At 36.8% G+C, this 26857-nt stretch overlaps 1 protein-coding gene across 3 annotated transcripts in view; it reads right to left on the bottom strand.

Annotated features, from left to right (window-relative positions):
* Positions 1 to 26857, bottom strand: part of YTHDC2 (YTH N6-methyladenosine RNA binding protein C2) — a gene marked incomplete at its 5' end in the record, with an annotated part of 41710 nt that overhangs the window by 9218 nt on the left and 5635 nt on the right. For all 3 annotated transcript variants that reach the window (XR_014230680.1, XR_014230681.1, XM_082336171.1), the window contains 25 exons: positions 68 to 250; positions 2113 to 2316; positions 3354 to 3531; positions 3962 to 4254; positions 5771 to 5880; positions 7030 to 7225; positions 7760 to 7965; positions 8497 to 8623; positions 9161 to 9433; positions 9797 to 9916; positions 10058 to 10163; positions 11201 to 11283; positions 12223 to 12303; positions 12410 to 12497; positions 12583 to 12679; positions 12854 to 13032; positions 13983 to 14048; positions 15108 to 15234; positions 15601 to 15736; positions 16143 to 16291; positions 17377 to 17484; positions 18994 to 19150; positions 20354 to 20456; positions 24678 to 24844; positions 25466 to 25665. Coding sequence is in view for 1 of the 3 variants with exons in the window: in XM_082336171.1 (XP_082192297.1) it covers positions 68 to 250; positions 2113 to 2316; positions 3354 to 3531; positions 3962 to 4254; positions 5771 to 5880; positions 7030 to 7225; positions 7760 to 7965; positions 8497 to 8623; positions 9161 to 9433; positions 9797 to 9916; positions 10058 to 10163; positions 11201 to 11283; positions 12223 to 12303; positions 12410 to 12497; positions 12583 to 12679; positions 12854 to 13032; positions 13983 to 14048; positions 15108 to 15234; positions 15601 to 15736; positions 16143 to 16291; positions 17377 to 17484; positions 18994 to 19150; positions 20354 to 20456; positions 24678 to 24844; positions 25466 to 25665 (3737 nt within the window). The remainder of the gene's footprint in view (positions 1 to 67; positions 251 to 2112; positions 2317 to 3353; positions 3532 to 3961; positions 4255 to 5770; positions 5881 to 7029; positions 7226 to 7759; positions 7966 to 8496; positions 8624 to 9160; positions 9434 to 9796; positions 9917 to 10057; positions 10164 to 11200; positions 11284 to 12222; positions 12304 to 12409; positions 12498 to 12582; positions 12680 to 12853; positions 13033 to 13982; positions 14049 to 15107; positions 15235 to 15600; positions 15737 to 16142; positions 16292 to 17376; positions 17485 to 18993; positions 19151 to 20353; positions 20457 to 24677; positions 24845 to 25465; positions 25666 to 26857) is intronic.

Here is a 26857-nt window from a genome sequence, read left to right as displayed (position 1 = left end):
TAAACAAGGTAATAAACAATACACAGTTCTATTAAATAAAGAAAACTTTAGAAGAGAATAACATTACCTGGCCATCTCTGCTTATTTGTACTTTCTTATTGTCATTCCAAGGGTTGAGCAAATGGTGTGCAAACTGAAAAGGAATGCTTTCTTTTTGGATCCACTCCACCTTAAATACACCTCCGAAACCAGCAGATCCCCAGTCTTGACTCTTCTCAGACCCTATCTCTGAAGCCATTCTAGCAAAACCCTGGAGCAAAAATTGAAATATGAAAGGAAAGACATAATTAGAGTGTATCTGCTTACGTTGGAATTAAATAAATGACTGGACTTAATACAAAACCTTCAAATTAGTTTCCAAGTGATTCATACGCTCTCCCCCATGAAGCTGGATCTTTTAAAATGTTTACATCTAGAAAGATAAAAGACGTATCATTTGTTTTTCCACTTCAAATATGCCTTCTAGAGTTCGACCACAGAGTACGTCTCTCAATTAATCTCTCACAATTACCATTAAAAGTTTTTTTAAGATTTGTAACAGAGGTTGAAAACCTGCAAAACCATTTGAAGCATAAGGAAACAAGATGAATGTTCTACTATATAATAGTCCATTAGCTATTCCTTGTTAGTTGTAGATATTTTTTGCAGAAATCCATTCCTCCCTTGCCATGTTCCCCCTACGTTAACAACTTTCACACAGAATTAAGAGAGTGTAGCTGTTCTTCAAAGAAAGAAGTCAAAGTTGCTTTTATTTCCTTCCTCAATGAAGCAGGAAGAAATTCCAACAAGGTAAGCATTCAGACAGAAAATGAAAGAAACCCCAAATGCAAGATTGCTTCGAACTTATTTAAGGACACCCCTACTTTGCCACACACCAAACAAAACAAAACCAAACCTACCGCACACCCAACTTATCAACTATTCAGGAAAATTTATGCCAGTTATGACTTAGGAGTCCAAGAGATGCAGTGCACTGCATAAGTCAGCACTACACAGTACTGTTTTAAGACATGCGGTCCCAGATAGCTCAAGCCAGATTTAAATGGAAATTAATAAAAGGAACAGAGGAAAAATAAAGGTGGAAAGTAAAGAGATACTTGGTACAAGAGAATACTAATAGGAATGTTAATCTCACATTCCCATGAATGTCCAGTGCATTGTTAAAACTGGAAGGGCAAGGCAACATCAACCACCTACGCTCTGGACTGCAGCACGTCTTCCCCTCCTAGCTTCCTCGTCTAAGACCACCAATACAACAGCCCATTTTCAGTATCAACTGGCATGCTGGAAATTACTTTCTAATATTACATCTCATTTGCCAAATCATCATATGTATATCTCACTGTAATCCCTCAGTGGTATCACCAAGACAGTTGTATTTGGACTAGTTCATTAGATTTTAAGCTTAGCTGACTTTTATGAATACTTTATATATAAAGAGGTAAGTTGTACCCTCTTTACCTGGAACAACTTTGTTCAGCCCTCTCTACAACACAGCTAACATGCAACTTTGCACTACCAGGTCAAGTCTAACTTCAAATTGGCTACAAATTTGTCACCAAATTGTTGACAAATACCTTGCTAAACCTGAAGTCAAGACACAGCTCTGGAAGAATCATGGCCATGACTTTCCATCTTCCTAACTTTTAGAAACTACAGTTCAGGCAAAACAGATTTTATTAAAATTTGCTATAAAGACAGCTACGAGTTTCCTGGCTTTAGAAAGCTGTGACTTGATTATAACTGCTTGTTCACTTACAATATTTATTTTGGCATGCAGAGAGAAAAGTAGCAATCCCTTGCTTTGTTTGGATTTGTTTGTTTGTTTGTTTTGTTGTTGTTGTTGTTTTAAAGGATTAATGTAGGGTATAAACATTATTCTGACTCAAGATGTTTGGAGGCCTTCGAGTGACAAACTGAGTTAGCTAAAAGGGCATATTTCAGAGAAGAATGAAGTACTCTTTCCTCAGCAACCAGACATATTTGCTTGCTACTCTACTTATTAGAATGTCAAAAGTCATAAACAAAACCCTCCATACTACACATAGTCATTTGCTGCACTCTCCTAAACCATCAACCAAAGCTAATATTTAGTATTAACTAAGGACTCACCTGAAAGTGTCCAGACCCTTGAACAGAAAAGATTAAGTAAACCGTACTGCTCTCCCAAAAGGCTCTATTTAATTTTCGTTCATTACTTGGTGTAGTAGACCATATACCCTTCTGCTGAGAAGTATCAATGTTTTGCAAGTTGCTACTTTTCATTATAAAGTACCGAACTGGCATATTTGTTCTTGGTGAAGGAGATTTGGAACCCTGGAAAAATTAAATTAAATTAAGCTGCAATAAAATAAACCAGGCTTTAGTTCTAAAGTTTTACACACATGAAGACAGAAATCCCGTGTCTGTGCTCCGACCCTCCTCCCCCAGATTCTACCAGTTGATACTGTCTGAATTGGTTTTAAAATGCATTTCACATCTATTTTACATTTTTTAAGCACCTTCCAAAATAATAATTCATTCATGAGAAGCAGCAAACAAGTATAGCAGAACAGGCCTAAATAATGTAGTAATTAATTACAATTCTTTGAAGTCTGACATACCTTCAGATGACACAAAATTAATCATTCTAGACTGTAGCCTGAAGCATACTACTCACATTTCCACCTTCAGGAAACATAAGTTTTCTCCCTTTTACATTAGCTGAATTTAAAAACTGAAAGACTTAAGAGGAATTATTAAATCCTGCAATGAGTCCATGCCTAGAGGAACAATGGATCTTCCTCTCAGTGATCTGTTTAATATTACTGCAGTTTACTATTCAAGTACACAGGGAGAATTATGCCAGTAACCTCATTAAAAATGTGTGCTTTGTTAAAATAACCATCATAAAAAAGCAAGCACTCATAATAAGGCAGATAACACAAAACTTAAAGAGAATCAGTATCAATGTATGCTATTACAGAAACAGAGGAAAGAAGAATCCAAAGAATTCCGAAGTGCGTGTACTGTATACTAATTTAGAACAAAAACTAATACACCTTCACTAGTTATTATATCAAGTTTAAAAAAAAATTCTGATTTTTTTTCTACTTTGAATAGCTTTACCTCATCAGTCTGCAAAGAATAATATTTTTACTGTATTAAACTAACGTAACAAGGATATTTAGTCTAGATTTTAAGTTCCAGAAAGAAGTAAGTATTATGCTATGCAGTTGTTAAAAATGAAAATCTAAGTTAGGTTCTTAATTTAGCAACATAATACATGATAGTTGCTGAAAGAGATCAGCAAATTTATTTCTGAAATTCTATTAATTTTGAAGAGTGGGGTAATTTGTTTACGAGAACTCTACCTTTCCAGATATTGGAGAAGAAGGACTAGCACAGGGGCTAGGATAGCTACTGCTGTCTGTAGACTTCACTGATGATTGATCTGACCTGTCATCTGAAGTTCGTTTGGAGTGCAGAATGTTTTTTTCTTTGTACTTCTTTGGCTGGTGAAGTGCAGGAGGCGTAGATTTCATTAAAACTCTAAAAAGTAAAGGTAGATAGAGGACACACCAGAGTTTCATAAGCAGTCACAGAACAATTTATATCTTCATATCAGTCTATTGCATGACTAAATATATTACAGTAATTCCAAAACATACTAGACACTAACTAAAAAAATGCTGATCATGCATTGTTTTTGAGTGCTTAGGGTTAAACTACTTCTGCCACTTCTTCCTAGAGACCACAATTCATGGACAATATTCCTGACTGCTCTCTCAAACAGCAGGCACCCATATGAAATATTTCTCAATGAAATCACAACTACAACGGAGCATAGGACAGTATCAATTCTTTCAACTGTATTTCTATTGTTTCTTCTTTCCTTTTTATTACTAGCAGAAATACAAGTGATGCTTTCATAGCCAAATAAATTACAACCTACAGTCTTTAGAAGATCTCAAAAGCTTACTTTTCAGCATTAGAGGAGTCATCAGAGAATTCAGTTTCTGCTGAGCTTTTTCTACTGTTGGTTGACCTCCACGTAGATGCTAAAGGAAGTTCTTCAGAAGTCATTGGTCTTGGTCTCTGACCAATTCCTGAAGGCTGCTGTAAACCTGCAGACTGTTCTTCAGTACTTAAAACAGCTACAATTGCTCTTACAGTTGTTTCATCCACTTGAGACCACGGTTTAGAAGGAGCTCGCATACGACGCAGAAATAAGCTGTGCCATTTCTGTCTGAGTTGCAACAGCAAACCAGCAGCCTGTAATGAATTTCAATTCTGTTAAAGACTGATAAAAATTAGATCAGATAGGTAAGGGTACCCTACATCTTTCCTGCCAGGCAGTATCTGGCATTCTAAAATGAACAGGACCAAACTGACAGGCAAGACTAAAGTGCTGGGGAGGGGGAGAAAACCCCACATTTAAACTAAGCTGTTAAGTTATCTTTTCTTTCCTCAGGTGTAAGATCATTTTTAAAACATTTTATTTCATTTAGCTCTGCGCCATAATTAAAATTATATTGTAAACCCACAGGATTTTTTATTTTTCACTCTAAATTTTTATCTTTAAAAAACCCCCATCTTTTCATGCTTTATGCCCTTCTTCTCAATTCAGTCTGTATTTATGCACTCTTCATTCATACCTGAGGGAAAAGACCTCAAAGTGACATATTTTTCTTATGCAGGCTTCTGCTCAAATGAGATGACTGAATTTAGAAGACTATAGTCTAATCCCCACATTATCAGAAATGTTTTCATTTTTAAAAAAAATCACACCTTTGAACATCTCTAGAAGAGACCGTGTTATTATTAGATCTGGTAAGTCCAAGTGTTTCATAACCCATAAACTACTCTACCACAGCCAGAGCTTCTCAATGACCTGAAGACTTCTATCTTCAAAAGGGTTTTTTTTTCCCCTTTTTCTAAAATTGGACAGCAACTTTCTTTCAGCAACTCCAACTTCAAATGCTTCATTTTGATCCAACTTTAGTCATCCTTTCAGAGAAGGAAATACATAATATGCCATTGTGACTGCTCACTTAACTCCTGCTCAGGTTTTGGCTAACCCAGCTCATGCTAAGGCTTGATGTGTGCTGGGAGCAGTGTCATTAGGTCAGAGCAAGAGCAACACACAGGCAGGAGAGGGGAAGAGAAAGAGCTGAAGGGCCATTATGCAGCCACTATCACCTGCAGTTTGCTGTCTCCTGCAGCCATTATCTTTTGTCTGGTAGTTTCGTCACAATCTGCTAACTTACGGAAATGGACCAAACCTCCAAGCTGGAAGGTATAAAACACAGCTTACCCAAAAAGCTTTTGAAGCAGATCCAACAGCAGCTGGACTGCTGAGGCTTTCCTGCTTCCTGGTGTAATACAGGGGACACCTGCACCGTGACGGAGGAAGAAACATGAGCACTCTCACCGTCGGCTAGGGAACTAATTCTTTTTCTCTTTTTGCTCATAGGTGCATGACTCGAGAGTTACAGGTTGTAACTTATGAAACGTCTTACGACTTGAATGGTGAATAAGTGAATTCACATGAGAGACTAGCCTGGGCAAAAGCGGACTGAGCCCGTTTGTCTGTTGTATTTCTTAATGAGCTCATGAAATAAAGGTTAAATCAGACCACATTGTCCTGTAAATTTGAGAGAGCCAAACGGACCACAACAGCCATTCTTACAGAAAATTCTTTGTTACTCAAATGTTTCAGAAATCTTTTTAGGAAGATAAAACATAAATATCCCACAAGAAACAAGCACTGAAGTGATACATTACTTACTTCAGGGTCCAGTTTGAGATGGAGCCATTCATCTAGCTTCAGTAATGCCAAATTAGCAGTTGTTTTGTCCTCCATCTCACTATCACTGTTATCGTTAGATACCCCATCCCCTGAATTAAATATAAAAGGTGCATTAACATTTCTATATAATTTCCACTTACATACAAAAAAATGAACACTACTGTATTACCAGCAATAAACTCATTTTCCTTCTAAATTTTATTTTAAAATGTAAACATTTGTAAAACCACTTTTTGTTTTCTGCAAATACATCTCAGTGAACAGTCTTTGCTTCAGTTAGCAGAACTCAACTATCCGGACCTGCTGAGGACCCTGCTATATAAGCACCTGTATTGATGTGATCTGACTCACTCATGTACCTTCATCAATATTAACAAGCCATTACCAAACTTTTGCCGGACACTATCTGCAAAACCACACCTTGCTCTACGCTTTATTTCCTAGTAAAACAGCAGATTACAAGACCCATTAAGAAAAAAATAAATAATATATATATATATATGGCTACTAAGTAAGATTCTATTTTTTTTTTTTAAAGTGCAATGCAGTCAGTATAAACACTATTTTAAAGGTAACAGTTTAAGAGCAAGACAGGAAAGCTTCAAAAATAACTTGGACTCTTACTTTGATTCAAACTAATATTTCTAGAGAACTGGGAGCAGAATGGACTATTTTTGCTTCTATTCCTACAGCACTCCATTTAAATAAAAAAAAAAGAAAATTTCTATATATTCTCTGTTACTTCTAATTAATAGTATAGCTAATTGTCATTAAAAGTTATCAGTAGAAAATAATCTTTAAAACGCATCTTTCAGCTGGAAGCAATATGTGTATTTGCCATATTGACAGTTTCTAAATTATTATTCAGTTTGAATAATCTAGTTCAACGTATCAAATAAACTAGTCTGTAGAAAAAACATACATACTACACTTTCCAGCATTAGTATTGTCATTAGACTTTTTTTTTGCATTTTTTATTTCATCACAAGCTACACTGTAATTTCTGAGACTTCAGAACTACGTAAGTGTAATTTATGGATATGAATCTATAAGGATTCACAAAACCGAGACATTTATTACAGAGCCTATAAACTATTCTTGAACAGCTACAGGAACTATAGCTCTGTCATTTTAAGAATTAGCCAATATAAGTATTAAATATTCTTGAAAAATAAGCCTCCCGTATCACATACTAGTATATACCAATGGAAACATTCCAAATCCAAACCCCACTATACCTCGAAAGGACGAAGGTTCCTGCAAAGCATTACTCGGTAACCTAGCTGGTCCACAGAAGAGTGACACAGTGACAGGTGTTACAACAGAACAGCATCTGATATTTGCTATCCTGTGAGCTCTTGTCATTTCATCATATATAAGCCAGTCTGTAGGGAGTGCCTGAATGGCTGCAGCTTGCCCATTTGCTGGGGGAATCTGTGCAAGAGCAAATAAGACTGGCTATTTTACCCTGTTATTTGTAATTAAAATAATTTTAACATGTTCCTTATTTTATATATGTAGAAATAAATACATGAACTTATACACACAAATAAAAAAGCAAGAGATAATTCAACGAGACTCACAAATTATCTTACCACCTTGAAACAAAATATTTCGCTTTAAAAAAGCATCTAAAAAAAAAAAATCAGTTTCAGAGCAGAACTCCTTCCTGCTATTATGAGCAGGGATTGTTACATCTTTAAAACAGTTTCATAACTATTTTTTTTTTTTTTTACCATTTTGTCTCATTCCATCTAGAAGAAGCACTAACTGAACTAAGTTTTGATGAAATAATATTGGAAAAACAAACTTCGATTCTTTATTTTTATCAACTCCCAGGAAAAATACTTTCTAAAAATGTAGTGTTCAATGCACATGCTGCTTTTAAAGTACTGAGAGCTATGAAGAGACATTTCTGATAGAGTATAGTGCTCTTTTTTGTGAACTATAAATTCAAAGTGATTTTACCTTTTTATACTGAGGTTGACTAAGAACAGAGGTAGGATGAAATCGCACTTTCTTCTCCTTTGGTCCAGTCAAAACCAGGCCTTCTCTGTCTACATGCACTAGATTGGGATACATCCCAGCCACTAAGGCCGCTTTAACTACAGCCCAGTTTTCAGAGTTAGTATTAACATCTCTAATATCGGCTCCTCCTCTGGCTCTAACAAAACCTGAAGAAAGAAGAGGACAAAAACGTGTTATATTCGCTTGTATTTAAGATCTACTTTTTTGCTTCTCAAAAGGAATTTGAAGGAAAAAAAAAAAAGTGAAATAAACTACAAATTTATTGCATTTTTCACCACTGCCAACCTTAACAGCACCAAGAAAAAAACATTATACTGAAAACCTTCCTGATAAGGGGTTTTATACTAACATAGAATAGAATTACTTTTTACAACACAAAGACATTTCCTATGGAAATAATTTATTAGAACGTAAAAATCCAAGGAAACGTATCTCACACTGAAAGCCAGTGGCATGTGGAACAATCAGGGCACTTTCAGTTAGATCAGCTGTTCCCCAGCCACACTTCCTCACTCTAGCATCTGCACCATGCCCAGCATGAACGCATACTGGTCTTTTTCAAATTAAGGAAGGAAAATTACACCAGTGAGCGCTATTCTTGTTACAATTTGTATACACTTGTACTAGGTATACACTTGACTCCAAAACTATGTCAAAAATTTTTCTAAGCTATTTACCCGAGGCTCTAAGCTGGCCAAGCAACTGTGTTCTCATTCCTACAATGATTTCCATCGTGGCTTGAGACAGGAAGTTCCTTTCACAGAAGGGTCTCTCCCAGCCATCACTGCGCGCCTTCTGCCATGCCTGTAAAGAATATTTTTCACATTTGCCTATTAATTTGATTAGCTAAAATTAAAAAATGCACTTTTTTAAAAAAATTACATTTACATCAATAAAACAAAGGCAAAAACCATTCTGAAAGAAAGGAAATGTATCAAACCAGATTTTTTTTTTCTGGCTAAGTACTAGATTCTCTTTACCCATTCCCTAAATTAATATAATGACCATTATGTTATTATAAGATCATTGTATTAAGTTATTATAAAGATCATTATGTTAAGATAATTATTTTAAGTTATCAGTGTATCTTTATAAAGTGGCACCTTGTTGGACCATTCAGAATTTAACCAGGTTTGAAAATATAAACAAAAAATCTGACAAGAAGTGTTCCCTCAGAAATTTATGAGTCCAATATACAGGAAAGCCCCTAGGCAAAAATAAAGTTTCTTCTCTAAGGACTTAATCATAGTCCATCATTCTACATCCAACTTGATTGGTACATCATTTACTTTGATATGTGATCTGTTGCAATTAGTACTCTTTCTGAAGATGAAATAATACCTGGAAAGCCCTGAGAAGCGCCATATGGTCACTAAATGTTCCTGCAGTAAAACGTTTTCTGCACAGCATGGCTGCACGCTTTTGAGAGGCCAGTGTAGGTAGGACAAAAGGGTCTCGATACGCAAGAGTGCAAGCAATAGTAAGAATAGGATCCAGGCACTTCAAAACAACAGCACACAACACCATTTTACCAAGGTGTGGCTCTACTGGTAATTCAGTGAGATGATAACCAAGTTCAGTGAGATCTTCCCAAGGGTCCATGGCATCTATTGTCTGTTTTAAAAAAAAAAAAAAAAAAAAAAAAAGGAAAAAAAGTGATGGGAGAAATAGGCAAAATTCATTTACAATAGAAGCAGAAAGGATGTGAATACTGGGCATTAACTAGACTTGTTCCCAAACACTAAGAAAGCAAGTCAAATTCTTAACAGTTTGAGATGAGATTTTTAAGCACTCTTTTCCCTTAACATCGAAAAATACATCCACACACACAAAATGAAAATAGACAACACACAAAAACTCAAAGCATCCTTAAGTAACCAAACAGTCTCAGTACAGACAACACTCAGTAAGATACGTTGCCACGCCACAAGTATAGAATCAAATACAATTCCCATCTAAATGTATTCGTCTGCTGACCTTAAGCATTTGCACAGCATTTCTCACAATTAAAGCTGGTGGAGGATCAGGAGCTTTCATCAGAAAGTCAACAATGGAACAATTAATTGGAGCAAGAAGTTTTGTGTGTAAACAAAGCTCCTGCAAGTTAAAAAAGCAGAAAAAGATTGTTAAGATTGCAAAAAAACCCAATCACCCACCACCAAACACTTTTTGGAGTTCATAGTACGGTTTGACGGTAATACATTTTTTAAAACTTATAATTTGTAACTGAACATGCACCTGCAGTGGCATTCTTAGAAGTTCTGGAGTCTGAAATTCCAGCATATTCTGAAATCGGAGCCTGCTGAAGAGACGAAAACAGACTCCAGGCTGACAGCGCCCAGCCCTTGAAAATAAAATACAGGAAGTCATTGAAAATTAGAATTTCTTTTAAATAAATAAACAAACAAACAAACCAACACACACACACAAACTTAGAATGGAAATGTAGAAGCAGGTCTAAGAAAAGGGTAATTTTATCATTAAGTGTAAGTCCCATACATAAGGTGAGTTTTCCAGTACATGGATTATTTTTGATAGTATGGAAATGTGTTATTATAATTTTATGCCAACACTGAAAGATCTGGAAAAACAAAAATAAGGCCTATCTAAAAACAAAGTGATGTGGGTTTTCTGCTAACCCAAGATCAATCCAAATCTCAGCTGTCCTTTGCTGTAAGGAATATAAGTCATAAACTTCATTTCTTGCTTTTCACATCCCCCAAACAGCTGGAAGTTACTCTGGGAGTAAAAGGTAGAATGAAGAGCAAACAACTTGTGAGTGAGGGGACAGAGACAGCAAACGCTCACATTCACACTCAAATTCCTGCAAGTTAATGCCAATATCCTATCATCAAACATAGGCATTTTTTGTTACGTATCCTCGTAGCCCTCACTCAGTGTTGGGAAGAACATGATAAAGGTCTGCTAAGTCATGAATAGTTTGGAGAAGGTGAATAAGGAATCACTGCTCAACATCTCTTCTAATATAGGGATGAAGGGGCATCAATTAAAAACTAGCAATAGGCAGCCCTTTGCCCACAGGTAAGTTGTGAAACACCTTATTGGACACTGTGGCTCCTGGTGCTACGTGGGAGAAAGAGGAAGGAGAACAAGTTCATGGGGGGAAAACAACCTAGACCTAATGTAAGCTTTGGGACATTCCTCAGTGTCACTTTTCTACACCTCGGGAAATGACTCCAAGGAAATACATGCTGACCCTTACTCTTCTGTAGAGAATTAGCATTGGCTATTGTCCAACACGATACTGGACTAGGCTAGTAGCATTACCCAGTGTGGCTGCTATTACGTTGTGTACTTTATCCTTAACATACAGGACGGTGGATATCTGCAAAATAAAATTCAGTATGAAGCTTTTATTACCTGCCTTTTCTCTGGATAGCACTGGCTTTTGAAATCCACACCATTTTTAGCATTGTAACACAACTCAGTGCATCAAAAGACTTCTATAAAAGCAAAGCAAGGAACATAAAAACAAGATTGAATAAGGTACATGAAATAAAAGTTAGTAATAATTTAGATCATAAACAGAAGTTCTCTAAAAAAAAAAAAAAAAAAAAAAAGCACCAGCACCTTCTGGCACAAAGGTATGTTCTACAGTACTTAGTTGCAAGAGAATTTATGCTACCTCCTTCACAGTATCTTTGTGTTACACAGTTTTCTAAATTAAAGTTTTCTAGTCAATAGGTAATTGTTAAGTCAATAAAAGACATAGATTGTGTTTTGTGGTTTCACAAACCAAGCGAAAATATGTTACGATATCGAATAACGTTTTCCTCTTCGTCTCATTTGGAAATTACATCCTTATTTTCCTACATTTGATGCAAAATTACAAAAAAAATTGTATTACCATGACAACTTCAGAAATTTGGTGTGCCTATGAAATCCAATTTATTTTCTAAGCCATATACTAGGTCTTAAACTGCCTCATTATGGTATCTCACTTTTCTTGAGCAAGTAATTAGGGAATGGGCATTCAAGACATCAAACCCAATGCTTAAAAACTTCTGGATTAGACTTGGGCTAGATACAATAGTAGGACAAAGAGAACTCCCAGTGTTCTCTAAGTCTCAGGAAGATGGCAGTCTAAACTGATGGAATTGTTTTAAAAATCAAACAAAAATACTAAATTTAACAGAAAGAGATACAGATACATCAATGTATCAACCTGCAATAGCCTTTACAGGGCTTTTAAACAGCTAGCTATTTACAGTATTTGTCATAAAACAAATGGATGCCAAAACTTCTCAGTGAGTTTTGTTGCTTGACATGCACTAGCTCTCAGCCTACTATAAAAAAAAATAGTTCTCCAAAATTTACGTATTTTGTATTTTAAAATAACACTAGGAAGTTTACTTCCCAAAGAAAGTTTAAGCCAATCATACCTCTTTCATCTTGCCTGAGTCAATAACAAATACAACATCATTGACTGTTATGCTGGTTTCTGCAATGTTAGTAGAAAGAATCTGCAATTAAAACAAAAAAAAAAAACAAAACACCAAACTATAGTAGCTGCAAAAGCAAGGATAAAATAGATCAATATAATATCTGACAAAGTCCTCTGATACTTGCTATTTTGCGGACGCCAGAAGGTGGACTTTTAAGCACCTTCTTCTGATCCAAAGTCTGCATATTTGAATGAAGCATGAAAACTTGATATCTAATGCAAAATAAAGAGCACATTTCAGGGATCTTTAAAAGAAACAATAAAAACTCAAGACAACCATAGAAACGAGGGGTTTTACCTGTGAGCGTTATCAGCAAATCTCTTGTCATCAAAAAGAATACGGTCCCTCAGGCTAACTATCTCATCATAGCCAGGAAGAAATATTAAAATTGCTCCTAAAAAAGAAGTTGGTTTGCAGAGTTAAGCAGAAAGTTCACTTCGAATATATGTCAGTACTGCGTATACTAGCACTCGGAAGGTTGTACCTATTTGGTATTACTGAAAAAAGAGCACAATTAATCAGAAGCTGAATCCACAGCAATTTATTGGGAGCGTGTGTATATACCTACCAGCATCACAACTGTGACAGATGTTATAAAGTAAGTGCATAATCAGGTCCAGATCCACTTTTTCATCATCAAAACTGTGATGATAAGCTTTCAGCAGTTCTCTGTCCTCTGCACTAAGGTCACTACCACTTGTTTGGACCAGGGAACTTTCATCCAGATTTCCAAATTCCACTGAAGCACTAAAATATACAAATACACAGGCCAGAGTCAAGGTTGTTCACTTCAGGTTTGCATTCAGCCATCAATTCAAATTTAGATCATGACCAACAAGACTACTTGTCTCAAATTTTCTTTTTAAAATGTAGCAGAACAGCATCTCCACAATATTATTACTGTTCGCTGATTTAAGTGTTAATCCAGCAAAGCATGCAACTTCAATTTTTAGCATTAACTTTATTATACCTCATTGAAATACAGCCATAAGCAAATGTGACAGAACTCAAAGTGTAACGACATCATTTGTTTATCTGTTAAAGGAAAAATATTTAAACGAAATGTATTTTCCAAACACTTCCCTACCATAACAGTTAAGCAGGTACTACATTAACAGAGGCTACACTAAGAGAAATTATAATATAGCTGTCTACAAAACTGTAACTATGGTAAATGTAAGTTAATAATAAAACAGTTCTTGAATGGCCTAGTGTACATGTGACTCGTATACAGTTTCTTTAATACGGCTATCATGTACCAACAATATACAGATAAAAACACACAATAGATTTGTTTCCGAAATAAGCATCTGAAATTAAAGCGGTACATGGTATAGAATCGGCATGTCCTCTGCATATTTATTTAAGTTACTATAATCACATCCTGCCTAGATTTATAATCACGATAGCAATGTCCATATCAAGATGATAAACACTAGTAATATAAAAGAAGTCCTACACCACTATAGCTATATTTATCCTAGGAGTTGTGCAAACATAATCACTATGATACTGAATACAAACTTTTTTTAAAATAACTATGTTTTTGAAATATTCCTATTCTTAAATAAATCTTGCTATTTAGGCCAGATTTTAAAGCATAAAAAGCTAAAAACTGTTCTGACTAAAAGAAGACAAAACATGAATTTCCCTTCACCATGTTATACAACTGTTTCTGCAAAGTCGTTACAGCTTACCTGTAGGACTCCAACAAGTCAACAACCTCTGTCTGTCCAAAGCGTTTAGCCCAGTCCAAAGCCATCCTGAAAGAGTTGTATAAAAATCTTTATGAATTTCTCACTTCAAAAGAAACATACAAATAGCACATTACATGAGGAGACAACTGACACCACGCTTTTCTATCAATTTCTGCATTATTGTTTAATCGGTGCTGTTATTGTTGGATCTGCAACTTCCCATTCGAAAGTGCGTAAAGAGGTGTAATAGCTATATGATTGTCAGATAACTGCAATTCTTTCCCAAGCAAGAATCCCAGTTTTACACAGAAGTATATGCAAACATGCAGAAGGAAATGAAGAGGAAAAATGTGCCATTCCTTCAAAAACTACACACCAACGTGCAGAGATAAGCCATGCCTTTCTGCAGTACCCTTTACTAGCTTCTTTAAATTATGCTGAGAAGTCACACCCCAGACATTTTTCTCCAAAATGTGTGAAAATATTGGGTTTTTTGATGTCTTACGGAAGTTGTGCACCTTGCAACGCAGTTCACTATTTTCCTTTTAAACTGCATTCTTTCCCAAGTTTTTCAAGTGGTAGTACCAAATATCAGACCCCTGGAATCCTAATTCTTGTCTTTCCATATTGCAATTAATTACTATAGTTCCCTGCTTATACGAAGACACAATTCATGGCCACAAAAATCTTAATTTTTACACATTCACAAATATTTTTACATGATACAATATATTTACAGATTTAATACAGTAAATATCTTTGCACCTGTAATTCACTATTTTTAAATCTGCTATAGATTACTCTCTTAAAATAAGAATTGCCAAACATTTCGGGTCTAATTAAATCAACCCAGTGAAAAATATTCCTATTTTTCTTCTTACCAGTGTGTTAAATCAGACTCATTGAAACCAAGAATGTATATCCCATATTCGAGACTGTTTAATTAAGAATTCAATTTAGAATTTACAGAAAACAATGTGGTAACAGAAGTTAGAAATTGTTCAGACTGTCAAAACCTATTAGTGCTTACAGTAGTCTGATAAGTTAGCAAATTAGTTTAGATGTTACAGAAATTTCTTTCTCATTTATATATTGACAAATAAATCTATCTCTGTTTGTTTTTACCAGCCATTGGATGATTTGCAGTGGATACTTGCTCCCATACTGATCAGTTGTTCTACTTGACTCAGAAAGCCTCTCCCTGAAGCAATCATTAGTGCAGTCGCACTGGTTTCACTGTGCCTATAATCAACTGAGAAGTTCAAAAAAAGATCAGCAAAACCAACAGAAATGTTGTTATTTGTTTATCTATCTGTAGTATGAATATGACTTTCAAAACCCAGCCCAAAGAGAATTTGTTTCCTCACTTCATCCCACCAGTCTGTTCATGTGAATTTAACACTATTTTAGAAACATATTACAACATCTGTCAATACTTCAAAACAAGTACAACAACAAATAACTACAAAAGTCATTAATTCTGCTAGCCATATTCATTTTTTCAACAGGCATCAGAATTCAAAGGTAACAACATTTGAAACTGGAGATAAAGTAGCTACAGAAATTCAAGTCATTTTGTGGTTGTTCTTTTCCTCACGTAATACAATGAGACACTTACCACTGACATTTTCAGTTAAAATGAGATGGAACACCTGAGCAAAGGAATCAATATCTTTATGCAACCAGATGTCAGAAAGACAAGAATCCATTTCTTTTATTAGCCACGGTTCAAGGCAATTCGCATCTTTTTCAGTCTGAAGAGAAAAAACAGTATTGAAAGATTAATCTCTTCAAAGAGTTGTCTTTATTCTCGTATATTAGACACGAAGAATTTGAACAGTTTTCCAAGTAACAACCAGAAACAGAGCATTCAGATATCAGTTAAATACAACACAATAAATGTATTGTATCATATGCAAGTACTTCAAACAATAGCAGTCTAGCCATTTGAGCTAAACAAGTTATGTACAACCATCATAACTGAAAAGCACACTTTAGCTCGAGTAGTTCATGCTAATAAAAAAAAAAATCATGTTTTAAAATATGTTAATATCCTTCTAGAAACTCTACAGGAGCAATATCTTTAGAAAACAGGTTTTAAATGGGTAGACTAATATAACATAGATTTAAACATCTCTTCCAACAAAAGGAAAAACTTACCAGTTGATTAAATACTGTGTCACCACCATCATCCAACAGATTATACTCTTCAGTTGCACTTGGGACAGATCTTTGTCTCTGAGATTCCAGCTTGCTATTATTTTCTCGAGCAGAACACCACTCAGTAAGAGTGCTTTGCTGTTTTTCTTCTAGAAGGCATAAAGTATTTCCAAAAGAAGTTTTACAGTTATCTAAATTATCCATTGTTTTCAGTTACAAAAAATAGTTATATCAAGTCACAAAGTTTTACCTATTCAATCTCTTTTATTTAATCTAGAACACTGTTACCATTCCAATATAAATTCCACAATTATGGGCACCCAAAGTGCACCATTACAAACAACTGCTATAAGAACAAGGTAAAAATAAATACCATTTGAGTGCTTAACCCCCTAGTCTCCAGTATTCCAACTTACTGCATTCAAATGAGCTTCCTAAGTAAATATTTTCTACACAATTCTTAGTCCAGATCTTTCTCCAGAAGTGAAATACCAAGGAGAAGCGATATAGTTCCTGCATGTAACAACTAATTTTTGTGTACAGGTAGAAGAAACAGTAGAAAACACCAGTGCCTTAACTGAACTTTTCTATCCACAGTGATCAGAGCTGAGCACCACCATAAATGTACAGTTAGGATTTTATACTATAGCTTTGGGTTTTGCCTTTTTTTTTTTTTTTTTAAATACACACTAGGATCATTACTTTCAGCTGTCAGGAAAACTTCCCAAATAATATAACTACTTAATCAGTTGAAAAACAACTATATTAAGTTCAAGTGTGCTAATGCTTCTGAGGTATATATACTAAATACATCCATGTCTGAAAAATGCAGTGAAAAACTTGACTAATAGGAACCACTTCTGTGCAAGATGTACAAAATCCTGCCCTCTTTAATCGCTGCACTTTAATTTGCACCCAAAAGTCAGCACATAGTTTTCACAAGGGCAAAGCCCCCAGTTATATGCAATTCTACTCCATAATAATTAGGAAAAATACATTTATCAACTGAAAGCAAAAAGAATGCAACCATTGAAAGAAAGTGAAAATTTTTTTTTTAAAGTTACATAATCTAATTCAATAATGTAAACACTGAGAGATTAAAGAGAATTGCTGTCATCTAAACATGTCTCATTTAATATTCTGACTGGAATTTTAACAGAGAATCATCCTATTTAGTTGTTCAATCAATCAATGAGACTCACTGCCAACCCTAATAATTAAGAAGTCCACCAACCTCGCTGCTTCTCTTTTTTGTACTTTACCATCTCTTTGTTTGTATACCCAGTGCTTCGTAAAATGTCCTCCAAAAACATCTCTTTAACTTCAAAAGGTCTTCCTTGTACTGAAAGTATAAATAATTCATAAAATATTAGATATTCCCTAGCTTCACTCATAATCTTAGTTTAAGAAAAGCATTTTTGTAGACACAAAAAGTGAATTAAACATTATTAGGGCCTGATTTAAGGAACTATTACTTTCCTTGAAAAGTCTTGTAAGAGTATCTTCACTGGAGTTTATTTTCTTAAGATTACTGCGCCACAAAACAAAACATTTCAAAAGGGAAATGTCAGCTGGGTACCTTGTTTCTCATTAAGCCCTTCAATTCTATTAAGTGTTATAGCAAGAGACGTTCAGAAGATTGACAGTTATTAATTACAATTTTATCACAATAAGAGAAAGAAAATAGCGATTTTTGTTTAGGGTTACAAAAAAGAATTCACTGTGTAAGACTGCCACCTGGATTACAAAATATAACAGCAACTAACACAGCTTTAGTGCAAGATCCCACAAGGAGACAGCCACCTTTGTATTAAACTACTTTTTTCATGAGAAGTATATGAGATGAACTTCACTCAATTTCCTCAATCACTTCAGCCAAATTTGGCTTTCTTTACTGAATACCTCCTGATACATGAGACATTCGAATGGTCATTATCTCCTAATAATTTACCCTGATTTCTTTTTCAATTGTCACTGTTTTCTAGACCTTATTTATGGACATTAAAGGATTCTTTTTCACAGGAAGAATTAAAACCTCTAGATTTTAATTTCTGGTCCCTTAGCAGACATTTGCCATAGCTGAGGTTAAATCACCTAGGACTTCCCCCTTCTTCAGAAAGAACTAGCTACAATTCACATAGTTTTAGAAGCTGTCATGGAGGAAGTCTTCCAACACTGATCACAACCTCTGTGTATAACAGGAACCCACAAGTACAAAACGTTGGTTTCTGTGGTCAGGATTTTGTCAGCTATATTGCTGAAGAAGGATCAAATCTTTTTCATTATATTAACAGACGAAGTACTAAACCCTCTTCTTTTAATTCTTAAATTCTCAAAAATGGAAAGAGGAAAATGCCTTTTCAATTGTGATTAGCCTGTGAAGACTAGAATCATGTGATTAAAACAGGAAAACCCAATTTGCCTCGGACTGTATTTCTGAAGTGAACAGGTGCAGTTTTCTGTTTTACCCAGTAACCAGTAGCAATCTCTGTGAGGACTGAAGAACTAGAATCTACTGGAATGAATTAATATATACCACACTCCTGTAGAACCTAGGGTCTATATCACCATGGAGATCAGCACTTTAAGAACCTTTTCCTGCTTCTTGAATTGAACATGATGGGCGCCAGGACATCCCTGCACTTACAGAACTCCCTGTGATAAAAACACTTCACTCTGAAGTAGGTGCAGATAATTAAGAAACAACAAAAATGAACAAAGAACAAGCATTGCTGTAACTCTCAGTGTATTTACCACGTTCCCTTATTCAGAATGGTTTGCTACAGTTTAATAAGATCTGTAAGTCCTGGAGCAGGTACACTCAGATTTAAAAGTTCACATAAATACTTACTGTGTATTACTGGGCAACTTCCAAAATACCTGATGAAGAGATTTGCATCTAGAGCAGCACTAGAAATAATTAGTTTTAAATTAGCCTGGTTTTGCAATACATCTCTCAGTTTTATTAACAAGAAGTCACTGAACCTATCCCTCTCATGTACTTCATCCTATAACAAAAGGAAAAAATAAAACAAAACAGTTAAACACCACAGATCCAAGACTATAATTTTTCACAAACATGAACTTTTTTAAAAACTAAAATATATAATTTGCTGGTACAATACAAACACATTAAAATGTGTAAGTCTAGTTTAAGTTAGGATTTTTTAAAAAACTATCCAAAAGTCAAAAGATATTTCAAAAAGTTTTATAAAGATATCAGAGCAGACTGCACTGGTAATGTGCAAGCCACATATATCTCGATTTCAGAGGGTGAAGTGAACTTCTGAAACTTTTCTAATTCTTATATTTGAATCTCATTTTCAAGATAATGACATAAACCACAAATCTTACAAATGTTATTTTAAAAAATTCTCACTTCGTAATTGATGAACATTTAAACAAATGTATGATACCACATAACCAGAAAAAAGTTAGACTGCTTACATCCATTAATTCATGCACAAAGCTTATCATCAATTAAGGCACAGGATTGATTAATCATATTTGTTGGTGTGTGCTTCTGTTCTATGTTATGAACTTATGAAGCAGGGACCCGAATACAACATTTTTAGGCTGAAGTCAAGAATGTATGTCATTCTCACACTTTTGTCAATTTGGATAAACAAGCAGACACCTAAAATTATGAATTTTTCTGTCTTCAGCAGTGGAGAACTTAATCTTGCTGTAAACATTCTGGTTCCACTGACTTATCAAACTCCACAACAGGAATATTCACATAATCATAAACGAACACACTTAAATAATATGCTGAAAGTTAGACTAATCATCATCTTGAAAACATTTGGGCAAACAAATAGGCTGCAAACCTGTTATTGCTAAAACAAGTACCTGATAAAAGAAATTCTGACACACTCACATTGAATCATACCTACATAAGCCTCCTTAAGGCTTTTCTGCTTTCTGACAGAAGAAGCTTGGAAAAATTTAGAGCTGTCCTCCACAACTGCATCATGATTCCAAAACTAATTATTGGCATAAACCTAAAATAAGATACTTTCACAAAAAAACACCCAAACGTGTACATGCTACAACAGAGAGTCAGTAAGTCTTTAACATTAATTCAGATTCTAACCAAACAAAAACACCTTACATGCTCAGAAATTAATAAAGAAAACTAGGATCTCATATTCCAATTAACAAGTAATACATACTGCTCCACCTCACATGAAATACAACAGGATTCTTACCACAATAATATGTGTCACAGTTGATAGAGTGCTGTCTCCTGCCATTAGCGTGCGAAGTAGTATGCCATTAGTGCAAAATGTTAACAGTGTCTTTGGAGAAACCCTATTGAACAGTTCATAAAGATACTTCAGGTTTTTGCACCATTTAAATGTTGCTAGCTTTCCGCTACTTACTGAAAATTAAAGGATTGAAGAGCTGCTCACCAGAAGTGGAATTAGATCATAGTTCTCTCACCAAAGAATTCATGCATACTATTTGTTTTTAAACTATGCCTATTCCTAGAGAGTTCCTAAGAAATCTTAATGCTTATACTCCAAACCTTCAGACAACGGGTTAATTAACAAAGCAAGATTCAAATTTATGTAAATAAATAAGCAAATGAAACAGAGCCTTAAGACCCCCTCCTATGTTGTTTAATTTACTGGAAAATTCAGTGTGGACTGCTTTGGAAAAACACGTTCCAATTCTTCAGCATATGCTTGGATACAATACAGTCTTTGTATTTGCCCATACATGGTCGATTGACCCTGGCTGGATGACAGGTGCCCACCAAAGCCACTTTATCACTCCGCGCTGCAGCTGGACAGGAGTGAGAAAACATAATGAAAGGCTCATGGGTTGAGATAAGGACAGGAAGAGATCACTCACCAATTACCGTCATAGGCAAAATCGGCTTGACTTGGGGAAATTAGTTTAATTTATTACCAATCAAATCAGGTAGGATAATGAGAAATAAAACCAAATCTTAAAAAACACCTCCCCCCACCCCTTCCTTCTTCCCAGGCTCAAATTTACTCCCAAAGTCTCTACCCTCCCCCCCCAAAAGGCACAGGGGGACGGGGAATGGCGGTTGCGGTCAGTTCATCACATGTTGTCTCTGCCGCTCCTTCCTCCTCAGGGGGAGGACTCCTCACACTCTAACCCTGCTCCAGTGTGGGGTCCCTCCCATGGGAGACAGTCCTCCACAAACTTCTCCAACGTGAGTCCTTCCCACGGACTACAGTTCTCCATGAACTGCTCCAGCGTGGGTCCCTTCCACGGGGTGCAGTCCTTCAGGAACAGACTGCTCCAGCATGGGTGCCCCACGGGGTCATGACTCCTGCCAGCAAACCTGCTCCAGCCTGGGCTCCTCTCTCCATGAGTCCACAGGGCCTGCCAGGAGCCTGCTCCAGCGTGGGCTTCCCATGGGGTCACAGCCTCCTTCGGGCATCCACCTGCTCCGCTGTGGGGTCCTCCACAGGCTGCAGGTGGATATCTGCTCCACTGTGGACCTCCATGGGTTGCTAGGGGACAGCCTGCCTCACCATGGTCTTCATCATGGGCTGCAGGGGAATCTCTGCTCCGGCGCCTGGAGCACCTCCTCCTCCTCCTTCTTCACTGACCTTGGTGTCTGCAGATTTGTTCCTCTCACCTATTCGCACTCCTCTCTCCAGCTGCAATTGCGCAGGGTTTTTTTTTTTTTTCCCCCTTCTTAAATAGTTTATTATCAGGGGCACTACCGCCATCGCTGATGGGCTTAGCCTTGGGCAGTGGTGGGTCCGTCTTGGAGCCGGCTGGCATTGGCTCTGTCAGACATAGGGGAAGCTTCTGGCAGCTTCTCACAAAAGCCACCCCTGTAGCCCCCCTGCTACCAAAACCTTTCTACATAAATCCAATACACTTGAATTTAATATGTAGGAGGACTTTTGAAAGGAGGAATGAATTCCAGACTTTGAAAGAAATACGCATATGATAACTAGCAAGCTCATGTCTTCCAGAAAACAACTGCAGAGTACAATATAAAGGAACCTTTCAGTACTTAAGGTGGCAGTGCTGGAGAAGGTAGTGGTTTTACTTGCACAGCTAACTCTGCCACAAGTACTAGAATAGTAACTTTTAGAGATTTTGAAATTCTTGAAGAGAAAAATTAAAGCATTTGGAAAGGATCAGTTGATTTCTTTGTGATTCAGTCAAGTATGATGTACTGGGTTTGAGTGGCAACGTTTTGGTAGTGAGGGGGCTACAGGGGTGGCTTTTGTGAGAAGCTGCCAGAAGTTTCCCCTGTGTCTGACAGAGCCAATGCCAGCCGGCTCCAAGACGGACCCGCTGCTGGCCAAGGCTGAGCCCATCAGCAATGGTGGTAATGCCCCTGTAATAAAGTATTTAAGAACGGGGGGGGGGGGGGGGGGAACCCGCACAATTGCAGCTGGAGAGAGGAGTGAGAATGGGCGAGAGAAACAACCCAACAGACACTAATGGTCATGAAGAAGGAAGGGGAGGAGGTGCTCCAGGTGCCGGAGCAGAGATTCCCCTGCAGCCCATGATGAAGACCATGGTGAGGCAGGCTGTCCCCTAGCAACCCATGGAGGTCCACAGTGGAGCAGATATCCACCTGCAGCCTGTGGAGGACCCCACAGCGGAGCAGGTGGATGCCCGAAGGAGGCTGTGACCCCATGGGAAGCCCACGCTGGAGCAGGCTCCTGGCAGGCCCTGTGGACTCATGGAGAGAGGAGCCCAGGCTGGAGCAGGTTTGCTGGCAGGAGTCATGACCCCGTGGGGCACCCATGCTGGAGCAGTCCGTTCCTGAAGGACTGCACCCCGTGGAAGGGACCCACGCTGGAGCAGTTCATGGAGAACTGTAGTCCGTGGGAAGGACTCACGTTGGAGAAGTTTGTGGAGGACTGTCTCCCATGGGAGGGACCCCACACTGGAGCAGGGTTAGAGTGTGAGGAGTCCTCCCCCTGAGGAGGAAGGAGCGGCAGAGACAACATGTGATGAACTGACCGCAACCGCCATTCCCCGTCCCCCTGTGCCTTTTGGGGGGGGAGGGTAGAGAACTTGGGAGTAAATTTGAGCCTGGGAAGAAGGAAGGGGTGGGGGGAGGTGTTTTTTAAGATTTGGTTTTATTTCTCATTATCCTACCTGATTTGATTGGTAATAAATTAATTTCCCCAAGTCAAGCCGATTTTGCCTATGACGGTAATTGGTGAGTGATCTCTTCCTGTCCTTATCTCAACCCATGAGCCTTTTGTCGTATTGTCTCTCCCCTGTCCAGCTGAGGAGGGGAGTGATACAGCAGCTCTGGTGGGCACTTGGTGCCCAGCCAGGGTCAGCCCACCACATCAAGGAACACATCCAAGATGGAATTGCTTTACTTTACCCATCTCTACTCTTCTGTCTTCTTCAGTAGCCTTCTAGAAATCATCATTGCTGCCTAACAGTTAATAAAACTTAAAAAATTAGACTCCTGTGTTACTGTGAACACCTCCACTCAACGTCTTTTTTGCCCAGAGTTGGAAATATTGCCACCTCTCCCTTTTGCTCTCTATTGAGTGAATCTGTTGATTCTTTTTAAGCAGGACTTTTTGCACTGTTTCCAGTAATTCCTCCATTCAGACCTGACCTATACTTTGTTCTTCTTCAGCCAGCATAATACTTCCACACATTAATCATCACCTTATTTGCAATTCATCTTTACTAGCTCTTTTAATCCCTTAATAGCCTTGTGAGCTGTTGTCCACATATTCAAATTCTTCTTTAACTTGGCTTTGTTGTTCAAGTGCATTCATTTTCATTACCTATGTGATACCTTCATCCATATAAGCAACATAACCAGCTATACCTTTTGCCATCTTCTTCTCACCCATATCCCAACTGCTGCCCATTCCTGGAAATCCCACTATCTACACAGTTCAAAGAATCTAGAAACCACACACAATCTTCAGACTTTCATCCATTCCTGCTCTGCTTCAGGAGCAAATTCCTCAGGTGACCTAGAAATCTCTATTTTTTTTATCACTTCATGCTTTAAACATAAAATCTGAAACACAGTAAATTTAACCCAAACTAGATTGGTAAATAATGCTCAACTTCATCATTCATTTTCAAATTTTGCTTTTTTTCCTTTTATGTCCCCTATCAACTCTCACTATATAGCATTTGTTACAGCATGCTGGTCTTCCTACCTATCTTGGAAGCTTGCAGAACTTTTGGATCTATACATGTTAGAAGTAGGGAGGGGAAAAAAAAAAAAGAGAGGAAAGTGTAGACTTGATCTGAAAATAAGACAAGAAATTCCACACACACACAGCCAACAAGAAATCAAGAGAATGCACCTGCAATTCACTTATATAAGACAACTTACTACATGAAACTGCAAAAATACTGAAGGAAAACTGTCCTTTTCACTCTTAAATATTCCATTACCTGAAATAACATATCCTACCTATACTTTACACACTGAGCTTTTACTAGGCTGTATCCCAAATATACTGTAGTTTAAATGGACACAAGACTAAAGATACCAACACAAGATCAGCTGACTTTAAAAAAGATCATTAGTACCTGCTTTCTAATCGGATCTGATAACCAATTGTCTGGCCAATCTTTTCTCTTCTTTCTGCTGCCACTCTTTCAGCCACAGCAACAGCTGCCAAACGTCTTGGCTGAGTGCAAAATATACGACAGGGAGTTCCATTGTTGTAACAGTCATCAAGAAGGAACTGAGGGATCTGTAAAGAAGTGGTTTAAATTTACTTTTTAGTTTGATAAAGTCATAGCTTTTTTACCACAGTGAAACAATTTAACTGCGTCTCAATATTACACAGGTTGCAAAAGGATTCACAACAGAATTATCACTGCAAACGGACTTGAAGGGGCAGAAAGGCAGCAAAAAAAAAATTATTTTACGTTTAATCTGTTTCAAACAAACAAAAAAAAAAAGTTGAAGCTTCTCTCTCCTGCTTCAGAGAAACCTATAAAAAAGTACCTGTAGGTAATCTTTCATTTTAGCACAATAATATTCTACTGTAGATACTAGGAACAGAACTACCTTTAGAAGAAAAAGGGCTATAAAAAATCATAGCTATTTCCTCTTCAATATTTTATACTATTGTAATGAAAAAACAGCATCTGTCAGAAAATTGTGCAGAACGATTTCTGCTTTTAGTAAGTATCTGCTGGCTTAGTATTTCAAAAGCAAGAAAGTGAATTAAAACACAAGACTTTCAACTATATAGGAAAACAAAAGCCTTAAAACGAGCATAAAGAAATCCCTTATTACGTAAATATTACAAAATTCACAGTAGTTTTGTATAAATAGTTATCTTTTTTATTTCATTAAAGAAACATACTTGAGTAGTTTTTCCTGATCCAGTCTCTCCTACAATCAAAACAACTTTATTGTCCTTTATTATTTTGACAATTTCTTCCTGTTTTTCAAAAACTGGTAGTGATTGCCTAAAGGAATCAAACTCTGATTCCCCTCTTTTCACTGGAACCTGGGGGATACCGTTGTTAAGTCGTCCGCTTGTCTTGTTCACTTCTCTGCTTTCTGTGAAGAAAAGTTAACAATTTACTCAGATACAAAAGAAGGTCACTAAAACAGTGCTTAAAAATCGTACATAAAAATGAACATTCATGACTTTATATGCATCCCTATAGATAAAGTGACAAAACTATCACACATTTAAAAGCCACATTCATAGTAACACATCCTGTTACAGTGCTTGAAATAAATATTGTTCAAAGGAGTTATTACTTTCATAGACACTTTGAACAGACTACCCCAGTGCATTGCTCAAAGTCAAAAAAGGCCAGGAAGAGCAAAACAAGTAGAAACTAAACCCAAGAAAAGCAGCCTGACATACTTTCTTGGCCTTTGTATCATGTTTACACAGTCACACCTCCACAATTTGCCTAGAAACATTCACTGTATAGTTAAACCTTTAAGTTATTCCAAACTGACAAGCTGTCTTCTCAGGAAAAAAAGATAACTTTATTGTGACTCTCATGCCTCCTTTCATATCCTCCCTGGCCTTTTAGGACCTCCTTTCAGTCAATCTTACATAACCTAATGCTCTAGTCCATAAGATTTGTCTTAAATCATACAAATTGAGCCATGCTTTATCTAGACCCCTGGACCCACACAGCACAGTGTGACATATTAGAAAGCAACGCCTAAGCAGCCAAAGCACCTGCATGTCTTCAGAGGAGACTACTTCAAATCCAGTATTGTAAATGCTATTCTATAATTCCTTAATAATTATTTTCCAGAAGAATGAAAAGCTTGTTGTAAATTCAACTATACATATTTAATGTGATTTACAGATTAAGATATTAAATTACAAGCACTGTCTTGCCAAGACAGACACAGGCTGACAAATTAAAAGAGCCAAAAATCATTCTGGAGAAGTAAAGAAAGATAAACTTTACAGTATTCATTAGTTTATGCCTTACATTCCTAAGGAATTGCTTTTCAGTACTTTTATTACAGTTTCTCTCTGTTCATTAAACAATCCTATAAAACAACTGAAACAACTGAAAAAGAAAACTAGCAAAGCAAACACTTAAAGCATGAACCATCATAAATCAGAAATATCCAACGAAACAAGGCATACTGGTACAAGTGTTTTCTGTGCACTACGCCCAGCTTTGTGCACAGAAACGCAACATAACTCTTACGCTCGTAACTCTCAAAGCAATAATCTTGTTAAAAGCATTGTTTAAAAAAAAAAAAGAAACAT

This window comes from Platalea leucorodia, assembly GCF_965183815.1.
Source record: "Platalea leucorodia genome assembly, chromosome: Z".
In the NCBI taxonomy this organism is placed as follows: domain Eukaryota; kingdom Metazoa; phylum Chordata; class Aves; order Pelecaniformes; family Threskiornithidae; genus Platalea; species Platalea leucorodia.
Note: the sequence above shows the minus strand (reverse complement) of the source record. Positions and strands in the feature narration are given on the sequence as shown.